At 45.2% G+C, this 17,638-nt stretch overlaps 1 protein-coding gene across 4 annotated transcripts in view; it reads left to right on the top strand.

The window, feature by feature from the left end:
- FRMD4A (FERM domain containing 4A) overlaps nucleotides 1–17,638 on the top strand; it is a 284,467-nt gene that overhangs the window by 145,780 nt on the left and 121,049 nt on the right. For all 4 annotated transcript variants that reach the window (XM_087420815.1, XM_004425353.3, XM_087420814.1 and 1 more), the window contains exons 4-5: nucleotides 1,070–1,162; nucleotides 11,774–11,858. In XM_087420815.1, the coding sequence (XP_087276941.1) occupies nucleotides 1,070–1,162; nucleotides 11,774–11,858 (178 nt within the window). The remainder of the gene's footprint in view (nucleotides 1–1,069; nucleotides 1,163–11,773; nucleotides 11,859–17,638) is intronic.

Below are 17,638 nucleotides of genomic sequence, written 5' to 3' on the forward strand. Positions count from 1 at the left end.
CAGGCAACCACTGATTTGCTTTCTGTCACTGTAGAATAGTTTGCACTTTCTAGAGTTTTCTATAAACAGAATCATACATCTGTACTCTTTTTGTCTGGCTTCTTTCACTCAGTATAACTATTTTGAGATTCATCCCTGTTGCTGCATACATCCATATACATTGTTCATTGTCTTTATTGCTGCCTAATATTCCATTATATAACTATATCATGATTTGTTTATCCATTGCCTGTTGATAAACAGTTGGGTTGTTTCAAGTTTTGGGCTATTATAAATAAAGTATCTCTGAACATCTGTGTGTAAAAGTCTTTGCATGGACATATGCTTTCGTTTATCTTGGGCAAATATCTAGGAGTAGAATGGCTGAGTCATATGGTAGGTGTATGTTTAAATTTTTAAGATACTCTCTATGATACGCTTTTCACCCCATCTGCTTCCGGCAAGATGTTGTGAAGATCGCTAACATGTTCCTAACGTGTGTTTTGAGTCCTTCAGGAAAAAAGGCAGTCAGGAATGTGGTGGTGAGGGAATTCAGGACAAGAGAGAGAGTATGATTACGTTTTTTTTTTTTTTTTTAAAGATTTTATTTATTTTATTCTTTGCCCCCAAAGCCCCAGTAGATAGTTGCATGTCACTGCTGCACACCCTTCTAGTTGCTGTATGTGGGACTCGGCCCCAGGATGGACAGAGAAGTGGTGCTTCGATGCGCACCCGGGATCCGAACCCGGGCCGCCAGCATCGCAGCGCGCGCACTTAACCACCAAGCCACAGGGCCGGCCCATTATTACGTTTTAATTTTAATGCAATCTAGGAAATGGATAGCAAGTCTGAAGCCCCAGACTTTCTGATTGTCATTCTCCTCCCTCACGTCACACAGTATCGCCCACTAATTTGATATTCAGTGTTCCCCAGATAATTCCTTTGGGTTCTCCAAATATTGAAAACTTAACAGTGAGGCAAAGGTCCACGTTTATCTGTGATCTAGCACATTCTGCTACATGTCGACTTTCGTCGCAAGAAACGTCTGTGAAATCCTAAGCCCTAACCAATGTGTCTCTCTTCTCCTCAGGGGACACTTAAACTGGCTTCAGCTAGATCGAAGAGTGTTGGAACATGACTTCCCCAAAAAGTCAGGACCAGTGGTTTTGTACTTTTGTGTCAGGTATGTACACCTGGTGTCCACTCTTTTGCTTCTTTGTTTCTTTCTCTGTCAGAAAAGTCTGGGAGAGTAGGGTGATTAAAGGAAAGGAAATCGAGTTTGTCTTGGTTCATTGCCAGTAATAATGGTCATGGTATTGCTACATTCCCAGTAGATGTAAACCTGGGGCGTGAGTGTGTAAGGTGTGTCAGTGTGTGCACGGACACATGTGTTTGTGCTGTTGCACTAGGATGCTTGTGTGGAATGAAGATCAGAGCTTTTTATTCTTTTGCTTTTTTTGGAGAGAGAGAGCATATATCTTGAACTAAACTAAGTCTCTTTCAATAACACAAACCCATGGATTCTTTTCGTGGCTGTTTGAAGCTACATAACAAAAATCCGTGTATTCTTTTCTTCCTTCACAAGGGCCACCGGGCCTGTGAAACTTGCCTGTTTTATCCCAAATAGGAATAAGTGACCCCTGGCAGCAAACCACAGACCAATGCGTTTCCCAGTAGTGGGAGGACATGGCATAATAAAATACCAGAAACAGCGGGCATTTTTCTGTTGATTAATCTATAATAAAGAGTTTTATTTTGTAACTGCAGAGAACTGTATTTGCTTCTCATGGGTAACAGTTGCAACCATCTTATGAAATCATCTGCACTTACCGTTTTCATTTGCAGAAAGGTATATGAAGCCAGAGGGGGTCATGTCATGGGTTCAGGGGCAAAGTACCAATCATAGCAAAGCCGGAATCTGAGCCTTCAGATCCTCCCTGAGCAGTCATCTGTGGAGCCACCAGCCTCTTTCTGTCCAGAACCTTCACTGCAACACAATTTTGCAGAGGCATTTAGGTTCAAATGCCTCAGTCTTCCAGTGGACTCTAACACTTCCAATACAGAGACCCAGCTCTTTAAAAATATGTTAACAGAGGGGCTGGCCCGGTGGCGCAAGCGGCTAAGTGCACGCGCTCCACTGCGGCGGCCTGGGGTTCGCCGGTTCGGATCCCGGGTGCGCACCGATGTACCACTTGTCAGGCCATGCTGTGGCGGCGTCCCGTATAAAGTAGAGGAAGATGGGCACGGATGTTAGCCCAGGGCCAGTCTTCCTCAGCAAAAAAGAGGAGGATTGGCATTGGATGTTAGCTCAGGGCTGGTCTTCCTCACAAAAAAAATAAATAAATAAATAAAATAAAAATATGTTAACAGAAATTCAAGAGCAGGACACCCATGCTTTACAATTCACTTCTTCCTAAAGAGCACGACCAGGAATGTAGTTTTAGATGTAGCCATCCCAATACCACAGAAGGCGTTAGAAGAACCTAAAATCAGAGTTAAAGGGTCCATTTAACAGGCAGGAGTATGTCTCTTTACCTCAGCTGGTGGAGTAAATTTAGACTTGTGTTTAATGTCTTTTTGATTTGTTTAACAGCTGCGAACATATCAGAGCTAATCTTAGCTATTTCAATTACTGATGGGCATGATCCTGATGTCATATTCTCTTTAATGGTGGCTACATTTTCTCAGATAAATGGAAAAGTAACCATATAAAGCAGAGAGTAACCATTCCACTGGGTGGAGGGGCAGCGTAAGGCGAGATTCGGTTGAATTTCACACATCATTCACCTGTAATCGAAGGTGGATGAGTACACTTGCCATATATCAGCTTCTCCCCTCCTTCCTGGTGCTTTTCACCAACATTAACCAAGAATAGAAAATACTGGGCTGGGTGTATATTAGCTATTGTTTCCAACTGTCTGTTATGGGCTGAGTTATTTGTGGGTTTGGAGAACCCAGCCTTGGAGGAAAGCTTGTGGCATCATGAGATTGCTGGTTGAAGTGTTTGTCGCTGAGAATATGCTGATTTTTCCAAATCACTCCAAGCTGACTTCTGTCTGAAACCAGATACTCAGAGGAAGCTGCAAAGGTAGAACTGGTGCTAAAAATAGAGAGAACCGAGAAAGGGGTAACTGAGACCCAATGACACTTCTGCCATTGGCCACCCACTTTCCTAATTGGCCACAGCAGACACCTCACAGAACGCTCCTCAGGAAAAGCTCTCTGAATGCACCTTTGGGGACAGACCCCTAGCAGAGCACTGCCACAAGGCGGAGCTACTGCAGCTCATCACAAAAGCTGATCTTTCTGGGGAACCCCAGGTTGCTATTTCCAATTACCTCATGGCCACCTGCATACTTCAGACTCAGCAGCCCCACAGCCAAATTCATCCCTTCCCACCACCCCCCTCCCCTCCCCAGACCTTCTCTGGTCCCCTCAAATCTGTGACATCATTATCCATTCAGTCATATAGGCTTTACATCTTGAAGTCTTTCCTCTTCCTCAAATTCTTATATGCGTTAATTTGCTGCTGCTAATTCTGAAATCTCTTTCCTCCCTGCCCTCTCTTCTTTATTCCTTGAACTCAGGCCGTCATCATCTGTCATTTGAGCTATTGCAGCCGCCTCCCAGGGTGGGTGTCACCTTAGTACCTGCCACAGAGGATCCTGGCTCCCGGAACCCCCACTGTCCTGAGTCCCCAGTCTTCAGCTAGTGGAGCAGCACAGTAAGGAAACACCAATAGTGAGCCAGCCCTGATGGCCTAGTGGTTAAAGTTCGGCGCTCTCACTGCTTTGGCTGCCTGGGTTCCCTTCCTGGTCGCCGAACCACACCACCTGCCTGTCAGTTGCCGTGCTGTGGCAGCGGCTCAGATAGAAGAACTAGAAAGACTTACAACTAGGATATACAACCATGCACTGGGGCTATGGGGAGAAAAAAAAAAAAAAAGAAAACACCAATAGTTCGTTTTCCCCGAGAGAGGAGGCAGGTTCTCTCACATTGGTGAATTCTGCATTTTTCCTTGATTTTCAGCTTGGGAAGAATTCCCAATTTATAGCTCTGTGCCTGTCTAGGGATGCCCATTGGCTGTTTTCTCCAAAGGAGTGATATGATAAATTATCTTCATAAAGACCCAGACCTTGGAATATACTAGAGTCCATGAAAGAACTCTTGTCCAGCTGGGCGCTCTCCCTGTGCACATACACTGACCTTTCTAGACCAGAGCAGCCCCAGCCTGGCTGTCATTACACACGCATCCCTTGAAGCAGCCTGCCTCTCAGCCCCTCACAGCCTTTCACCTTCCGCTTACACATCTAACACGTGTACAGTTAGCCTTCGTGGAAAAGGAGAATAAAACCATCTGATAAAAGAGGACCATGAAAAGATCAACTGCCTTCAGCCAAGTTTTAGGAATTCACGAGTGGAAATAGTGTCCTGTATCACTGAGGAGCTAAGTTTAGGCTGCCATCCCAGCATGGTTTATAATTTGACACTTACGTATTCTTTCGCTGTAATGCATATTCAAAACGTCTGTGAGAGTGAGGGCAGAATTATTACCTCCATTACACCGATTAGGAAAAATAAGACCCCAGTATGTTAAATAATGCCAAATTGAACTCAGAGAATTCTGCTTCATCCTCTAAGCCAGAGTAAGTCTTCTTTAAGGACTTGGGGTGGAGGCCTAAGAACTTGCCTTCATGGACCCCTTATTTAGCCTAAAAGGGACCTGCTCCCTCCAAGTGCTCATCAGTCAAATCACCAGCAATAATTACCGTGGCTTCAGGGTCTTAATAATTACCTAAAGAGGAAAAAGATCAGAGAGAAGGGAACTATCCATTATTAAGGATGATTGTGAATCCTTGCAACAACCCTTGAAGCAGGTATTGTTATTCCTAATTAAAGATAAGGAGATGGGCGCCCAGGATGGTCAGGGAAATTGTCCCCCCAGCATGGCTAGAAAGTTATCGCATCTGTTGGGTTAGATCTGACTCCAAACCTCAGGCCCTGCCCCCTACCCCATGCTGCCTTCCTCTCACAGGTGAAAAGCGACACTATGATTGCTTATCAGAGACTGTCTTTGTTCCCTGTGCAGGCGGGGCCAGGGGCACCCCAGTCAAGGTGGATGACCCTGCCCACCTCGGGTTCCACACTTCGCCACGTCTGCAGAACCAGCATCCATCTGCAGAGATGGTGTTAGCACAGGTGCACCCAGCACTGAGTGAGAGGGGCCGTGGAGAGCAGCCCTCCGGGGCCTGGCATTCCTGTTCTAGCTCTATGGGACTCAGAGCGCTATAGGCAGAGCGCCCCCTACAGGGACAACTTGAAGTCACAAAGTTTGGTGACAGGTTGGAAACTCCACATTGGGCAAAGGAGAGGCATGTATCTGTTTTCCTCAACGTCCAAGGTCCTGTCAGCCCACCTGTCATCATTTCTCTGCCATTTCAGTCCAAACCCAATTTTGGACCATTGCAACCACTCCCTTACCCTGGATCGATTGGATCCAGGATCGATCCAGTTACACAGTTCTTTAATTTCTACCCCCAAATTGCTGAGTGTGGTCAGTGGAAAAAAATGAAAAAAAAATCACACAACTACAGGTTGGCGTGTGATTGACTGTGACCAATCCTTCAGAGATCATCAATATTTCAATATTTCGAGCCAGTTCTGTCGAGTCTGCCTGTTCAGGGTCCTCTGCCCTGCCCACAATGGCTTTCTCTCTTGCCACAGTCTCCAACCGGAAGCTCACCCCTTTGCTCCGAGGAGGTGACACTGCTTATGATTTTGCAGAGAAAATGAAAGCTAGCATGAGTGAGGTCCATCAGCTTCCTGCTCCCTTACCCACAAAGTTGGTTGTGCTTGCCCTGTGTTTGTGGCATCTTTACCCCCTCACTGCACACTCACACACACACAGGAAGAGGAAGAGTGATCCTTATCCCTTCATCCAAAGCTGGCGGGCCACGTGTACTCGAGTTCTAGCCCCTTCCACTACGTAGGAGGGCTCACTGCCTCAGTCTCCCCTCTCTTTTTCTCTGTCTTCAGCTGCTGCTTCTCTGTGGATCCCTCCCCTCACTTCCACGCCTCTCCCACCCTAATGAAAGAAAATACCTTCCCTTGACTTGCATCCTCCTCCACCCTTTGCTTCCCCTTCTGTTCATAGCAGAGGTTCACAAGGATGGGTCTACACTCGCTGCCCCCTTCCCACATCCCATTGATTCCTCAGTTTGTGGCAGTCCAGCCTCTGGTCCCATGGTCACTGGAGGCCTCTAGGTTTCGAATTCCACAGGTGCTTTTCTACCCTCCTCTGCCTGAATCAAATGATGTCATCATCTCTCTGCCCCCCAAACTTACTGCTCTTTCTGTGGTACCTCCTTATCTGTGTGATTGGCACTGCCACCCATCCAGCCCCCAAGCCAGAAGCTTGGGAGTCAACCTTGACTTCACCTGCTCTCTCCCACCTGCTCCCTTCTCTTCCCTCAGTCACTAATTCCTCTCATTTCTGCAGCTTAGATAGTTCGTATACCCATCGCTTACTCTCCATGCATACCCCCTTGACTGTAATTAGTAAACCTGTCCTGGTCTGGAAATCCTCTTGTTCATCTCTGCTTCTGGTCCCGGCCCCTTCCAATCTCTCTGTATGTTGCCACTGAGCATCTCTCTAGAATTCTCATCTGATCCTGTACTCATAGTTTTCCCTTCTTCTCATCATCATGCTAAGGATATCCTTGGCATGTCCTGTCTGATCTGACTTCCGCATGCCTGTCCATCCTCATCCTTCCCCACTCCCTTACCCCTCACACACACGAGCTTTACAGGCAGCCCTGTGATCAATGTGAGACCGAGATCACCTTCAACTACAAGATCATTGTTTAGTGCTACGGGGAGAGCTCCCCAGATTTGAGAACAATGACCCTCTCATAGGATCCACCAGGCAAGCTTAAGAAATAGGTCAAGAAAAAATATAAGGAAAATATGTCTACACACCCAAGGAAGCCTCTAGGTCTTTTTACTGTATAGACACAAGTTTGTGCTCAGAATGATTCCTCCACGTCTTGGCTGTTCCTCTAATTGTGTGTTCTCCAGCCGAGTGTGCTTGTGGCTCTGGTCACCTACACTGTTTGTAGGAAAATAAATAGAGATTAGATTTGTCTCCTCAGACTTAGAGTTTGATAAACAATAAACCGAAGTGAGCAATAGAAAAAAGAAAGAGAGGAGATACCAGAAAGCTTTAATCTGGGAGAGCGGATTTTACAGCCGAGTTCATGACCTGGCGGCTGGTGTCTTTCCTGGCTGGTGGTGACAGCCATTGCTCTTACCTGTCACTCACAGTCACAATGATGGCAGGAATCTAAAATGAGATGCCTGCTAACCAGAACTTGCTGGATCTCAACTGGGTGTCCCGGGTAGATTTTAGTGCTGCTGAAATACTAAACATCGGAGATATTTGGACTCAGAAACTCACAGCAGGATCAATTATCCTTCTCATTGTGATCACTCCTTTTTGCTATCAAAAGTCAGCAATCCAAATGTGACATTTGTGTTCACTACAAAATGAAATCACTGGCCCATTTAATTAACACTTGCTGTAAATATTCAGTGATTCCCAAGTGCCAAGGGGAGGATGTGAGAGGGAAGAGGAGGAAGCTAGAGGAGGAGCCGGGGCTGGCATTATCTGGCCGGATGGTATGTCTGCTGCAGTGTGAGGCTTCCACAGGTTAAAGGGGACGAGACTCCCCAGGGCCTCAGAGCCTCCTGAGTATTTAATAGGCTCAGACATGTCATAGCATAGCACGGATTTATTCCTCCTTCAGACCATCTGATCAAGTATTCTCAGGTCAGCACCATCTGGCCCAGGTTGGGTGTGATTCTCATGGAGCTCAAGGAACGCTGGGAGTCTGGTTTAGCCGTTGGCCTAGAGCAGCATTCCCTTCAACTCAAAAACAATCCCTAAGGGTCAGTCCTACTAAACGTGCTGAAGAACCTGTTTTAAAGTGCAGGTTTTATTATTATTCAGGGATGGTGAGGCCAGCAGATCAGGAGACGATTGCCATTGCAAAGATAGTTTGTTACTAGTGGTTCCCAAGAGGAGGGGGCATGCCATGCCAGGTCGGGCCACACAGGGATGCACTAGGCTGGTCAGGAGGCAGAGGGAGGGGGGATCTGTGGACAAGAGCCTTTATGGTGGTTTCTGCAGGAAGGAATGGGGAGACAGGGTAAGCAGGCTTGGGATGGCTGGTTTGAGTAATTTCAGTGGGCTTTGGGGCACAGGGCCGTCCTGAGTTGTCCATTTCCTGGGCCTGGGGTGATAAGGGCAGGGGGATGGTGGCCCAGAGTGTAAGAGCCCCATAGAGGAGGCGAGGAAGGGTATGTGGACTCTGGATTGGTTGGTAGGGAAGGTGTGCTCACAGGTGAGTCCCTTACTCTCTCTAGGAATTGCCTCACCCTGGGAGGGGCCGTCTCAGATGTCAAAGGGTCAGAAACCCATGGTTAATCCAGAACAAGGCTTAGAATTGACCATGCAGACCCTCTGAATCTCAGAGAAATCATTCATTTCCTTGGGTTTACTCAGAGACATGGAACGTTCTTTGTGAACTACGTCTTTGAGGAAGCGCCCGCCCTGGTAGTTCAGGAAATGCAACGTCGCCACCTATTGGTGAAAAGAGGGACCTGTAATAAGGCGCTCATGAGAATCAAAAAGAACAGAAGTGGTTAAAAAAAAAAAAAATAGGAGAAAATCTCGACTTGGAACCCAAACCATCAGTATTTCCCACCTCTCCAGAAGTTTCTTCTGCCTGGTGCTCCTGCCATGTGCGCTGGGCCTCGGTGTGTGAATTGAGATGTCTGAGGCCTTTTTCTCTGGGCATTTTGACTCTCGAGTTCCCTAGCACAGATGGAAACTTCAGGATAAGTTAAAAATCCAAGGTTACAGAACAATAATATGAGCGGCCTGGAACTCACACGATTTCCAGGCTGTTTCTTGGTGATAAAGGTTAACAGGAAACGGCTTTCCAGTTTCTGTCAAAAGGAGGTGATTTTTTTCTTCGTCTCAGAATATGCTTGTTATTTCCTCTACCTTCCTGCCTCTCGTACAGCCAAACAACAGACCCGGGTGGAAATGAACGCTGTCGCAAAAGACACAGAATTTGCTGTCTCATTTCAGTTTTCCGTTATTAGAAAGTTGAAAGGGGAAGTGTTATGTTTTCTTAATATACGGTTGAGGAGAAAATCGGGGTTCGGGATGACAGAATGTCACGACTGCTTAATTCTCAAGAACAAATGCGATAAAGACATAATGCATTGCTTTGAAAATTAAATTATTTCAGACCCAACAGCTTTAGACTCAAAATTATTATTAGGTCATCAGCAGCTTTGTTTGAACAACTTTCCGTGTTAACAGTGAGGGAAGGGGCCGGATGTGGAATATAAGACCCCCAGCCTGAAATTTCATGACACCTGGGAAACCATCTGTTATTTCTGTTCCCTCCTGTGTGGTGTTCACTGCCCATTTCACCAGTAAGAACTCAACCGACCATGAGTGGGGAGAACAGTGAAAAGTCAGTCTTTCATTCACAGATGCTTACTAAGCTCATGTTTGTGCGAAGCACTGAATTAGTGTTGGGATACGCAAATGAGTAAGACTGGGCCAGTCCTCAAGGAGTTAGCAGCCTAGTAAGAAGACGTCCCAGGGAACAGAAAATTACACTGTGTTGGGCAGCACAGTGAGCAGAGGGTGCAAGGGAGCCCAGGAGAGGAGCTCTTCTGTAGGACGGTCAGCAGTCAGCGGAGTCAGCGAAAATGTGGTGATCCTGAACGCGGGCTAAAGGGAGCAGGAGTGAGTTGGGGCGTGGAGGAGGGTTGTTTTGGGAGTGAGACGAATAGCTTGAACAAAGGTACAGAAGCAACACTCGTCTATAAGAGGCCACGCCTGCAAGTCACCCAGCTGAGCTGGCATTCTTCTGAACCACCTGGATCTGACCCTTTGTCATCCTCTTCCCTTCTTTTTCTCTCCCTTTCCCTCCCCTCCTCTCCTTTCCCTTCCCTTCCCTCAGTTTCCTTCCTTCCCTCCCTTCCTCCTTCCTTCCTTCCTTCCCTCCTTTCTCCTTCCTTCCTCCTTCCCTCCTTCCTACTGATTTTGCTCTTCTGACTACCCCTCCCCAAAAGCCCTTTACAACAGATGTAGATTTTAATTAAATCAAATTTAACTTATTTTGCTTGGAGGTGTAGAATTTGCTACTGCATTTCAAGTCTCCATTCTTAGAGGACTGAAGTTATACAACTTTACAGCCCCTCTGAGACCGCTGCAGACCCTTTATGGATGCATCCAAGACCTAAAATACTTGCTCCAAAAGCAGGAGGCTGGTGCTTTAATTTTTTTGCAGGGAGACGTGGCGTAGTAGAGATCAACCAGCCTACTCATTCCCAGGCTTTGCAAGAATGAGGGCCATATTGTAATTTCCAAAAGTTCTGTAGACTCTCACATAATGGTAATTGTACTAATATCCGTTGATTGAAAGTATCTGCTAATATCTGAAGTTACTCTGGATTCACTCACAAATCTAAATGAATCGCTATTGTATTAATCACAATAGCCTCTGCACACATTTGAAAAATGATAGAAGACATTATTTATTTAGTCTACAGAAAGTAGGTTGCAACTGGTGGGCTGTGGGCTTGCCCTAGCCTATGGACATGTTTTGTTTGCCTTATGCAATGTTAGTTTGTTGTTTTTGCTGTTGTTATTGTTGTTTTAATCTGAATTCCTTTCCAATATTTGAAAGCCAGTAGATTTCCTAGATGGAGAACCACTGACCAAGTCCTGCTGTCTCTTTTTACAGCCTGGGAAACAGAAGGCCAGCGAGATTATGTGACTTGCCTTAAATCACATGAACTGGCACCAAATCACTGGTCTCTTGACTTCCTCTCCAGGATTCTTTCCATCCACTTGTAACGCTGTTCTAGGAGACTGTAACACTTGTTTCTTCTCATTTCACCTTCTGCCCTCTCCTGGTACACCCAGTGTCCATAAGTCAGGTATCTGGTGCCCTCCAAGCGTTGTCACCCCAATACAGAACCTTCTTCCTCTCTAAGGCTCTGCATTTCAATCATCTACTCTCTCCTCTCTCTTCACAACTCCTTCTCCCTTAATGCAGCTAATCCTTGGACAAGTACAAGTCCCTTATCTAACTAAGGAATTTAATAAACTCCAAAGTTGATATAACTCCATCTGGATGTTATAAACTCCGTCTGGATAAAAATCATTTGGCTTAATATGCATTAATATCATTAATGTCACAGTGTTACAGACACTTGCCACAGCTCTCTGGATGTGCAAAGATCAGACGACACCTTGCCACCTCCAGAAAGATAGGTGATAACCATTTCAAAGAGAAATAGGGCCCCTTATTTGATTAAGCAGAAGAAATTTATCTTTAAAAAAATGCAACTCAACAGTGATTAGGACAAATAAGTAATGTATTGAAAGCAAATAATATTATAAGAAATTGGTAAAGCAGGTAAGAAAAAAGAAAAGAGATAATCAAGTTTAAGTCCACCCTTAGGAGTTGATGGCAGCCGAGCTCTTTGGCTATGGTAAGGGGTGTCAGGCATGACAATAGATTTGCAAACACTGTTTTCTCTCAGAAAGGAATCATATGAAGACAATTGATGATACCTTTTTCCTTTGCTCATTTTGGATTGAGAGTTCTAGTCAGTTCAGTCAGATCCTGTAGCTCAGAGAACAGTTGGTTTTCTGCTTGATCAGTTAATGCTTCTGTGGTCATTTGCAGTTTTTCTCTTTCAGGTTCTACATAGAAAGCATTTCGTACCTGAAAGATAATGCCACCATTGAGCTCTTCTTTCTGAATGCCAAGTCCTGTATCTACAAGGTAAGAACTGTTTCTTCCTGTTTAGAGTTCCCACTGAAATCCGAAAGTATCATTTGAAGCTGGAAATCCCAAATTGTTGCCCCTAAGGTGATTTTATGGATTAGTGTAAGTAATTTATAAATTAATTACTGTACATAAAAGAGAACCTCATGAAACCAGAGATATCAATATGTGGCTTCCTCTGATCCTTTCATTGTGTTTTGGCTCCTTGGAGGTGTTCCTTCATCTGGTTTTAGGGGTCTCCTTAACCCCACAACTGAGAGAAAGGAAAAACCTACACAAGTATGACAAAAGCACCAGTTAACTTAGGTCTCACAAGTATGAATGAACTTCTTATTACCAAAGGCATGTGTATTTGACCATTTTTAAATGTTCTAGGGGTGTCTCTCAAAGGGATGCTATTGGTATTTGGATGGGACAAATTTTCTTTAATTGTGCTAAAATACACATAAAATTTACCATCATAACCATTGATAAGTGTACAGTTCAGTGATATTAAGTACATTTCACTCTGTTGTGCAACCGTCACCACCATGCATCCCCAGAACACTTTCCATCTTGCAAAACTGAAACTCTGTACCCCTTGAACAATAACTCCCCATTCTCCCTACTCGCTAGTCCCTGGTAACTACCCTTCTACTTTCTATTTGAATTTAACTACTCTAGAGACTTCATATAAGTGGAATCATACAGTATTTGTCCTTTTGTGTCTGGCTTGTTTCACTTAGCATAATGTCCTCAAGGTTCATCCACGTTGTAGCATGTGTCAGAATTTCCTTCCTTTTTAAGGCTGAATAATATCGTATCGTGTGTATATAGCACATTTTGTTTATCCAGTCATCTATCAATGAACACTTGGGTTGCTTCCACCTTTTGGCTATTGTGAATAATGCTGCTGTGAATGCGGGTTTATAAATATCTGTTCAAGTCTCTGCTTTCAGTTGTTTTGGGTGTATATTTAGAAGTGGAATTGCTGGATAATATGGTAATTCTGTTTTTCATTTTTTGAGGAACTGCCGTACTGTTTCCATAGTGGCTGCACCATTTTATATTCCCACCAACAGTGCATAAATGTTCCAATTTCTCCACTTCCTGGCCAACACCTATTATTTTCTTTTTTTGATAATAGCCATCCTAATGGGTGTGAGGTGGTATCTCGTTGTGGTTTTGATTTGCGTTTCCCTAACGATTAGTGATGTTGAGTGTCGTTTCATATGCTCATTGGCCATTTGTACATCATCTTTAGAGAAATGTCTATTCAAGGGACAGTTGTTAATTGAGTGGCTCAGTCCCTTGCACTGCATCCAGTTCCCTTATATGCTTGTAGTGTTTCCTTTCATTGGATAACCCAGAATGTCCACACACATTTCCAGTATATACCCCCTCTCCCCAGAACACCACGCGAGTTAAGAACCACTACTAGGAGAATGTAATTAAAGTGAACACCCACTCTTCTGCCCCCCACCCTGCACCGTTACGTGTCATGAATGCAGCGTTAGGTCAGCTCATTAACAGCCCTGGAGAAGGACAGCTGACACTTACTCAGGTCAAACTGTGGCCAGCTTGGTGCTGAGGGCTGTCTGTAAGTTGTGTAGCTGATTCTTCACAACATTCGTGAGATGAAGACTGTTTTTGATCCTTGTTTTGCCTGTGAGGAAGATGAGGCACAGGGAGGTTGTGAGATCCTCCCGAGGTTGCATATCTACTGAATGGCGGAGTCAGTCGGGGTTGAAACTGACAGCCTGACTCCAGGTCACAGAGCTCGGCCGCAGGGCCGCACCATGCCCTGGAGGGCAGACTCTCCTTAGAGTGGGGATTGCCCCCACAGCCCTAGAGAACCTCAAAGCCAAGTATACCTGTTGTAAAGTGCTCCATGGCTGCATTTGAAGGAATCCACGGAGATCCCCTGCCTATATTTTCACATTTAACTAAACACAGGTTGGGGAGATTGCAACAACCCACTAAACGTTAAAACTCACACACGACTTGAAATGGTATATTATTCATCACTTTTCCTTCTGGAAGTCCTGCAGCACATTCATTGCACAGAATAGTTCCACCAAATGCAAATGTTCAAAATAACGGAGCGCCTGGTCATGATCAAATTCAGTTCTGTGAAAGGACCTCCCTTGGTGGCATTTGCTGAGCCAGGACTTAAACTGGGCTCAAACCCAGAGCACTCAGACTACGGTATTTTGGGGTTTTGCTGAATGGAGGAAAAAACACTACATGTAGGTCCAGGAAGTTGCAAATTCCTTCCTGTCTCTAAGCCCTTGTTTTCTCATTCTAAAGTGGAAGTAATAAGACCAACCTTACATTCCTCACAGATTGCAAGAGCGTCTGATGGTTTTTGTTTAATGACTGGGAAAGCACTTTGGAAAAATTCAGACATAAAAAGGGAGCATTGTCCACCAGGCGGCAGACTTGGGCAGTAAATGTCTGCAGAGTCACCGAACTGATAAATCAGCCTCAACCAGGACGAGTACAAAGTTGCCCCAAATCTGCTTGTATAGACACCTGGGTACAGGAGAGGAGGGTTTCTCTCTCGGGATTGTTCAGTTCGGTCCAGTCACAAATACTGGATGCTACAGCGCTTCTGAACATCGTGCTCACGGAGGACTCGGAATTAATGGGAGACAAAAAAGAAGAAATCCTCAGAACTAAACATCACAGATTCCATAAGTGGAGGTGGTGATGCATTCGGAGGCAGCCACATTTAGGGTCAAGGTGCCAACAGCGTCAGCCTGCCTGCCGACCTGGGTGGTGTATGTTGTTCCAGAACCCCAGCTGTCTCTTCTCAGGATCAGTACTGGAGCTTAGTCATGCGGATGACCCAGAGATGGCTTTTCTGAAGTTTATACAGGAGACCAGATAGCGTCACAAGACCGCCTGTCTCCCTCTCATCATCAAAAATAATATTTTCATTCACATAAATTGATATTTAGCGTTTATTAAAACAATTCACATATATTATCGTGTTGGAGCCTCATGAGAAGGGTAGAGCTGGAATCGTTAGCTTTACTGAGGGAAGGAACTGATGTCAGAGAGGTTAGGCTCTTACTCAAAGACAGAAGACCGGACATGGCTGAACAGGCGGTGTGACCTGTTCCACCGCGTTGTAAATATGTAAAGATCGTGGGAGGCCCTGCAGCAGAGTGCCTGTGATCAGGGGTTTAGAGCGGGTGTCCCACAGACTCGGTTCCCTTCCCAGCTCTGCTTCTTCGTAAATGCAGTAAGTGCAGCCTCCTCCTATGATGTCTCCACGCTTAATTTTCCTCTTTGGTTGAGCCAGGATATTAAAAGACCCTATTCCCCACCTTCTTGGGAAGATTAGGGGAGATAAAGCGTGGACGCAGTTAGCGCTGTGCCTGGCACATCATTAGCTCCTGTTGAGGTAGATCTGCTCATTTGGATTCAGACCCGAGTTGTTCATCTTGGCTGCAGTTTTCCTTGTGCCACCCACGCTGCCCTTTGGCACTTTGGAGGCCTCGAAGAGCCCAGGAGCCATGCCAGAACCTGTGGATAACGCTGATCCTTGAGGCTTCAGTTGACCCAGCAGAGGTTTAACATCAGTTCCTTCCTTTTTTCTTGGGGAACGATTCCTACCATGTACTAGAATCTCAGTGTTCAGATCAAATAAGCTGTTTATTCCTGCTTCCCCCAAGTCCTTACTGCATTCACTTTTAAAGCATTACTATTTATTTTTATCAAAGTAATATACGACATAGTTTACAAGTCAAATGGTTCTTACTGTGGAAAAGAACCCACCCCCCAAGTCCCACCGCTTTCAACAATTTTAGCTGTTTCTTCTGGTATTTGCCCTGTATTTCCACATAATTGGCACAGGGTGTTAGTCCTTGATTGATCCATTTAGATTTGTTGAGTTCCTGTTAAGATAGGCCAGGACTTAGGTCTCCCATACAACCACCCCACTTTCCCACCTTCCCAATATGGTGAGAGCGCAAATCTGGGCAAAAGCCACAGCCGCCAGCGTTACATTATTATGACTAATCCGAGTAGCATCCTATGGTTGTGGTTCCTTTTTTAGACAACTAGTTGTTTTTACCTAAAGGTAATAATTGCCTTGCTGTTACTTGTTTGGTTTCTATGTACCCTTCGGTGTTTTCCAAAAGCTCCTACAGATTGCCTACCAACATTAATTTCCATATGCATCAGGTAATGCTCAATTTCCCTCTTTGGTTTGGTTTTTGTTGTTGTGTCTCTGCTGTTTTTCCTGGGACCTCCTTTTGGAGGCTGCCATGGTCTTGCTCCAGTCTACACTGGGCCTCATTAGCAGCCCCCACCCCAGCACTCCCCTTCCGCATCCCGTCTTTCCTTCACCTGGCTCTGGAGTGGGCCCTCTGTTTCCTGGATCCTGAGTCGTCTTGGGTTGTTTTACACTATTGTTTCACTGGAGAGCATCCTCCAGAGAAAGCGTACGTATATGGGAAGTAAAATATTTGGGTCCTTGCATATCTGGAAGAGTCTTTATTCTACCTTCATATCTGGTTAATAGTTTGACTGGATATGGAAATATAAAATGAAGATTTCTCTTAGAATATCAAAGGTGTTGCTTCAGAATCTTCACAAGCTGGTCTGGAGAAGTCTGCTGCCCTGTACATTATATGTGGACCCCCCTGCCCCCACCTCCACTACCAGTGGGATCTTCTAGGATCTCCTCTTTATTCCTCTTCATCTGAAATTTCAGGATGGTGTGCCCTGATGTGAGTCTTTGTAAATCCATTGTGTTGTGTAATCAATGGGCACTGTTAGTCTGGAGATTCGGATTCTTTAGGTCTGGGAGGGATTTTTTGTATTATTTCTTGGGTAATGTCTTCTCTCTTTTCTCTGTGTTCTCCTTCTGGAACTCCTGTTAATCAGATGCTGGGCATGGCTTCCTGCTTTGATATCTCATCTCTTCTATCTTCCTTCTCTGTCTTCTCGTTCTCCTTCCCAAGAGATTTCATCAATATTATCTTTAATCCCTTCTATTGACATTTTGACCTTTGCTATCATGTTTTTAATTTCTAAGAGTTCCTTCATATTATCTGATTTTTCTTTATATGTATATTATCCTACTGTTGTCTTACGAACCTAATGTCCTCTTACCGCCCCAAGAATATTATCATGCATATTCTGTTTCTTTCCAGTTCTTTTTTTTTTTTTGCTGTTTATTTATTTTGGTCTCTGTCTGTCTGGCTTTCCTCAGTGGTGTGTTGATCCTAGTCCATCCATCCATATTTAAGAGTGAGGAACTTAAAAGCTAGTTGAGGGGCCGGCCCAGTGGTGCAAGTGGTTAAGTGCGCGCGCTCTGCTGCGGCGGCCCGGGGTTCGCCAGTTCGGATCCCGACGCACTGCTTGGCAAGCCATGTTGTGGCGGCGTCCCATATAAAGTGGAGGAAGATGAGCACGGATGTTATCCCAGGGTCAGTCTTCCTCGGCAAAAGAGTAGGATTGGCAGATGTTAGCTCAGGGATGATCTCCTCACAACAACAACAACAACAACAACAACAACACAAAGCTAATTGATACTCTGAGGGCCCAGATGGGGATGGTCCTCTGGTGGATTTCCCTGTGGAGCGATCCTGTGGCAAGCTGGTTCTTTCAGTGGGAACCCCACCTATCAGTGTTTGGGTATCTTTTCTCTGTGGCCCTTCATTCTCTCTGGAGGAGAGTCTTCCTACTTCCTGCCTGGGGCATATCCTTCTACTTTCTAGGGTCTGGGGAGGGAATGGCCTCTATTCTAGGTGTAGACTTCTTTTTAATCCCTGCACTTTGAG

Source organism: Ceratotherium simum, chromosome 32 (assembly GCF_057802395.1).
Source record: "Ceratotherium simum simum isolate JZ-2026a chromosome 32, ASM5780239v1, whole genome shotgun sequence".
NCBI classification, from domain to species: Eukaryota; Metazoa; Chordata; class Mammalia; order Perissodactyla; family Rhinocerotidae; genus Ceratotherium; species Ceratotherium simum.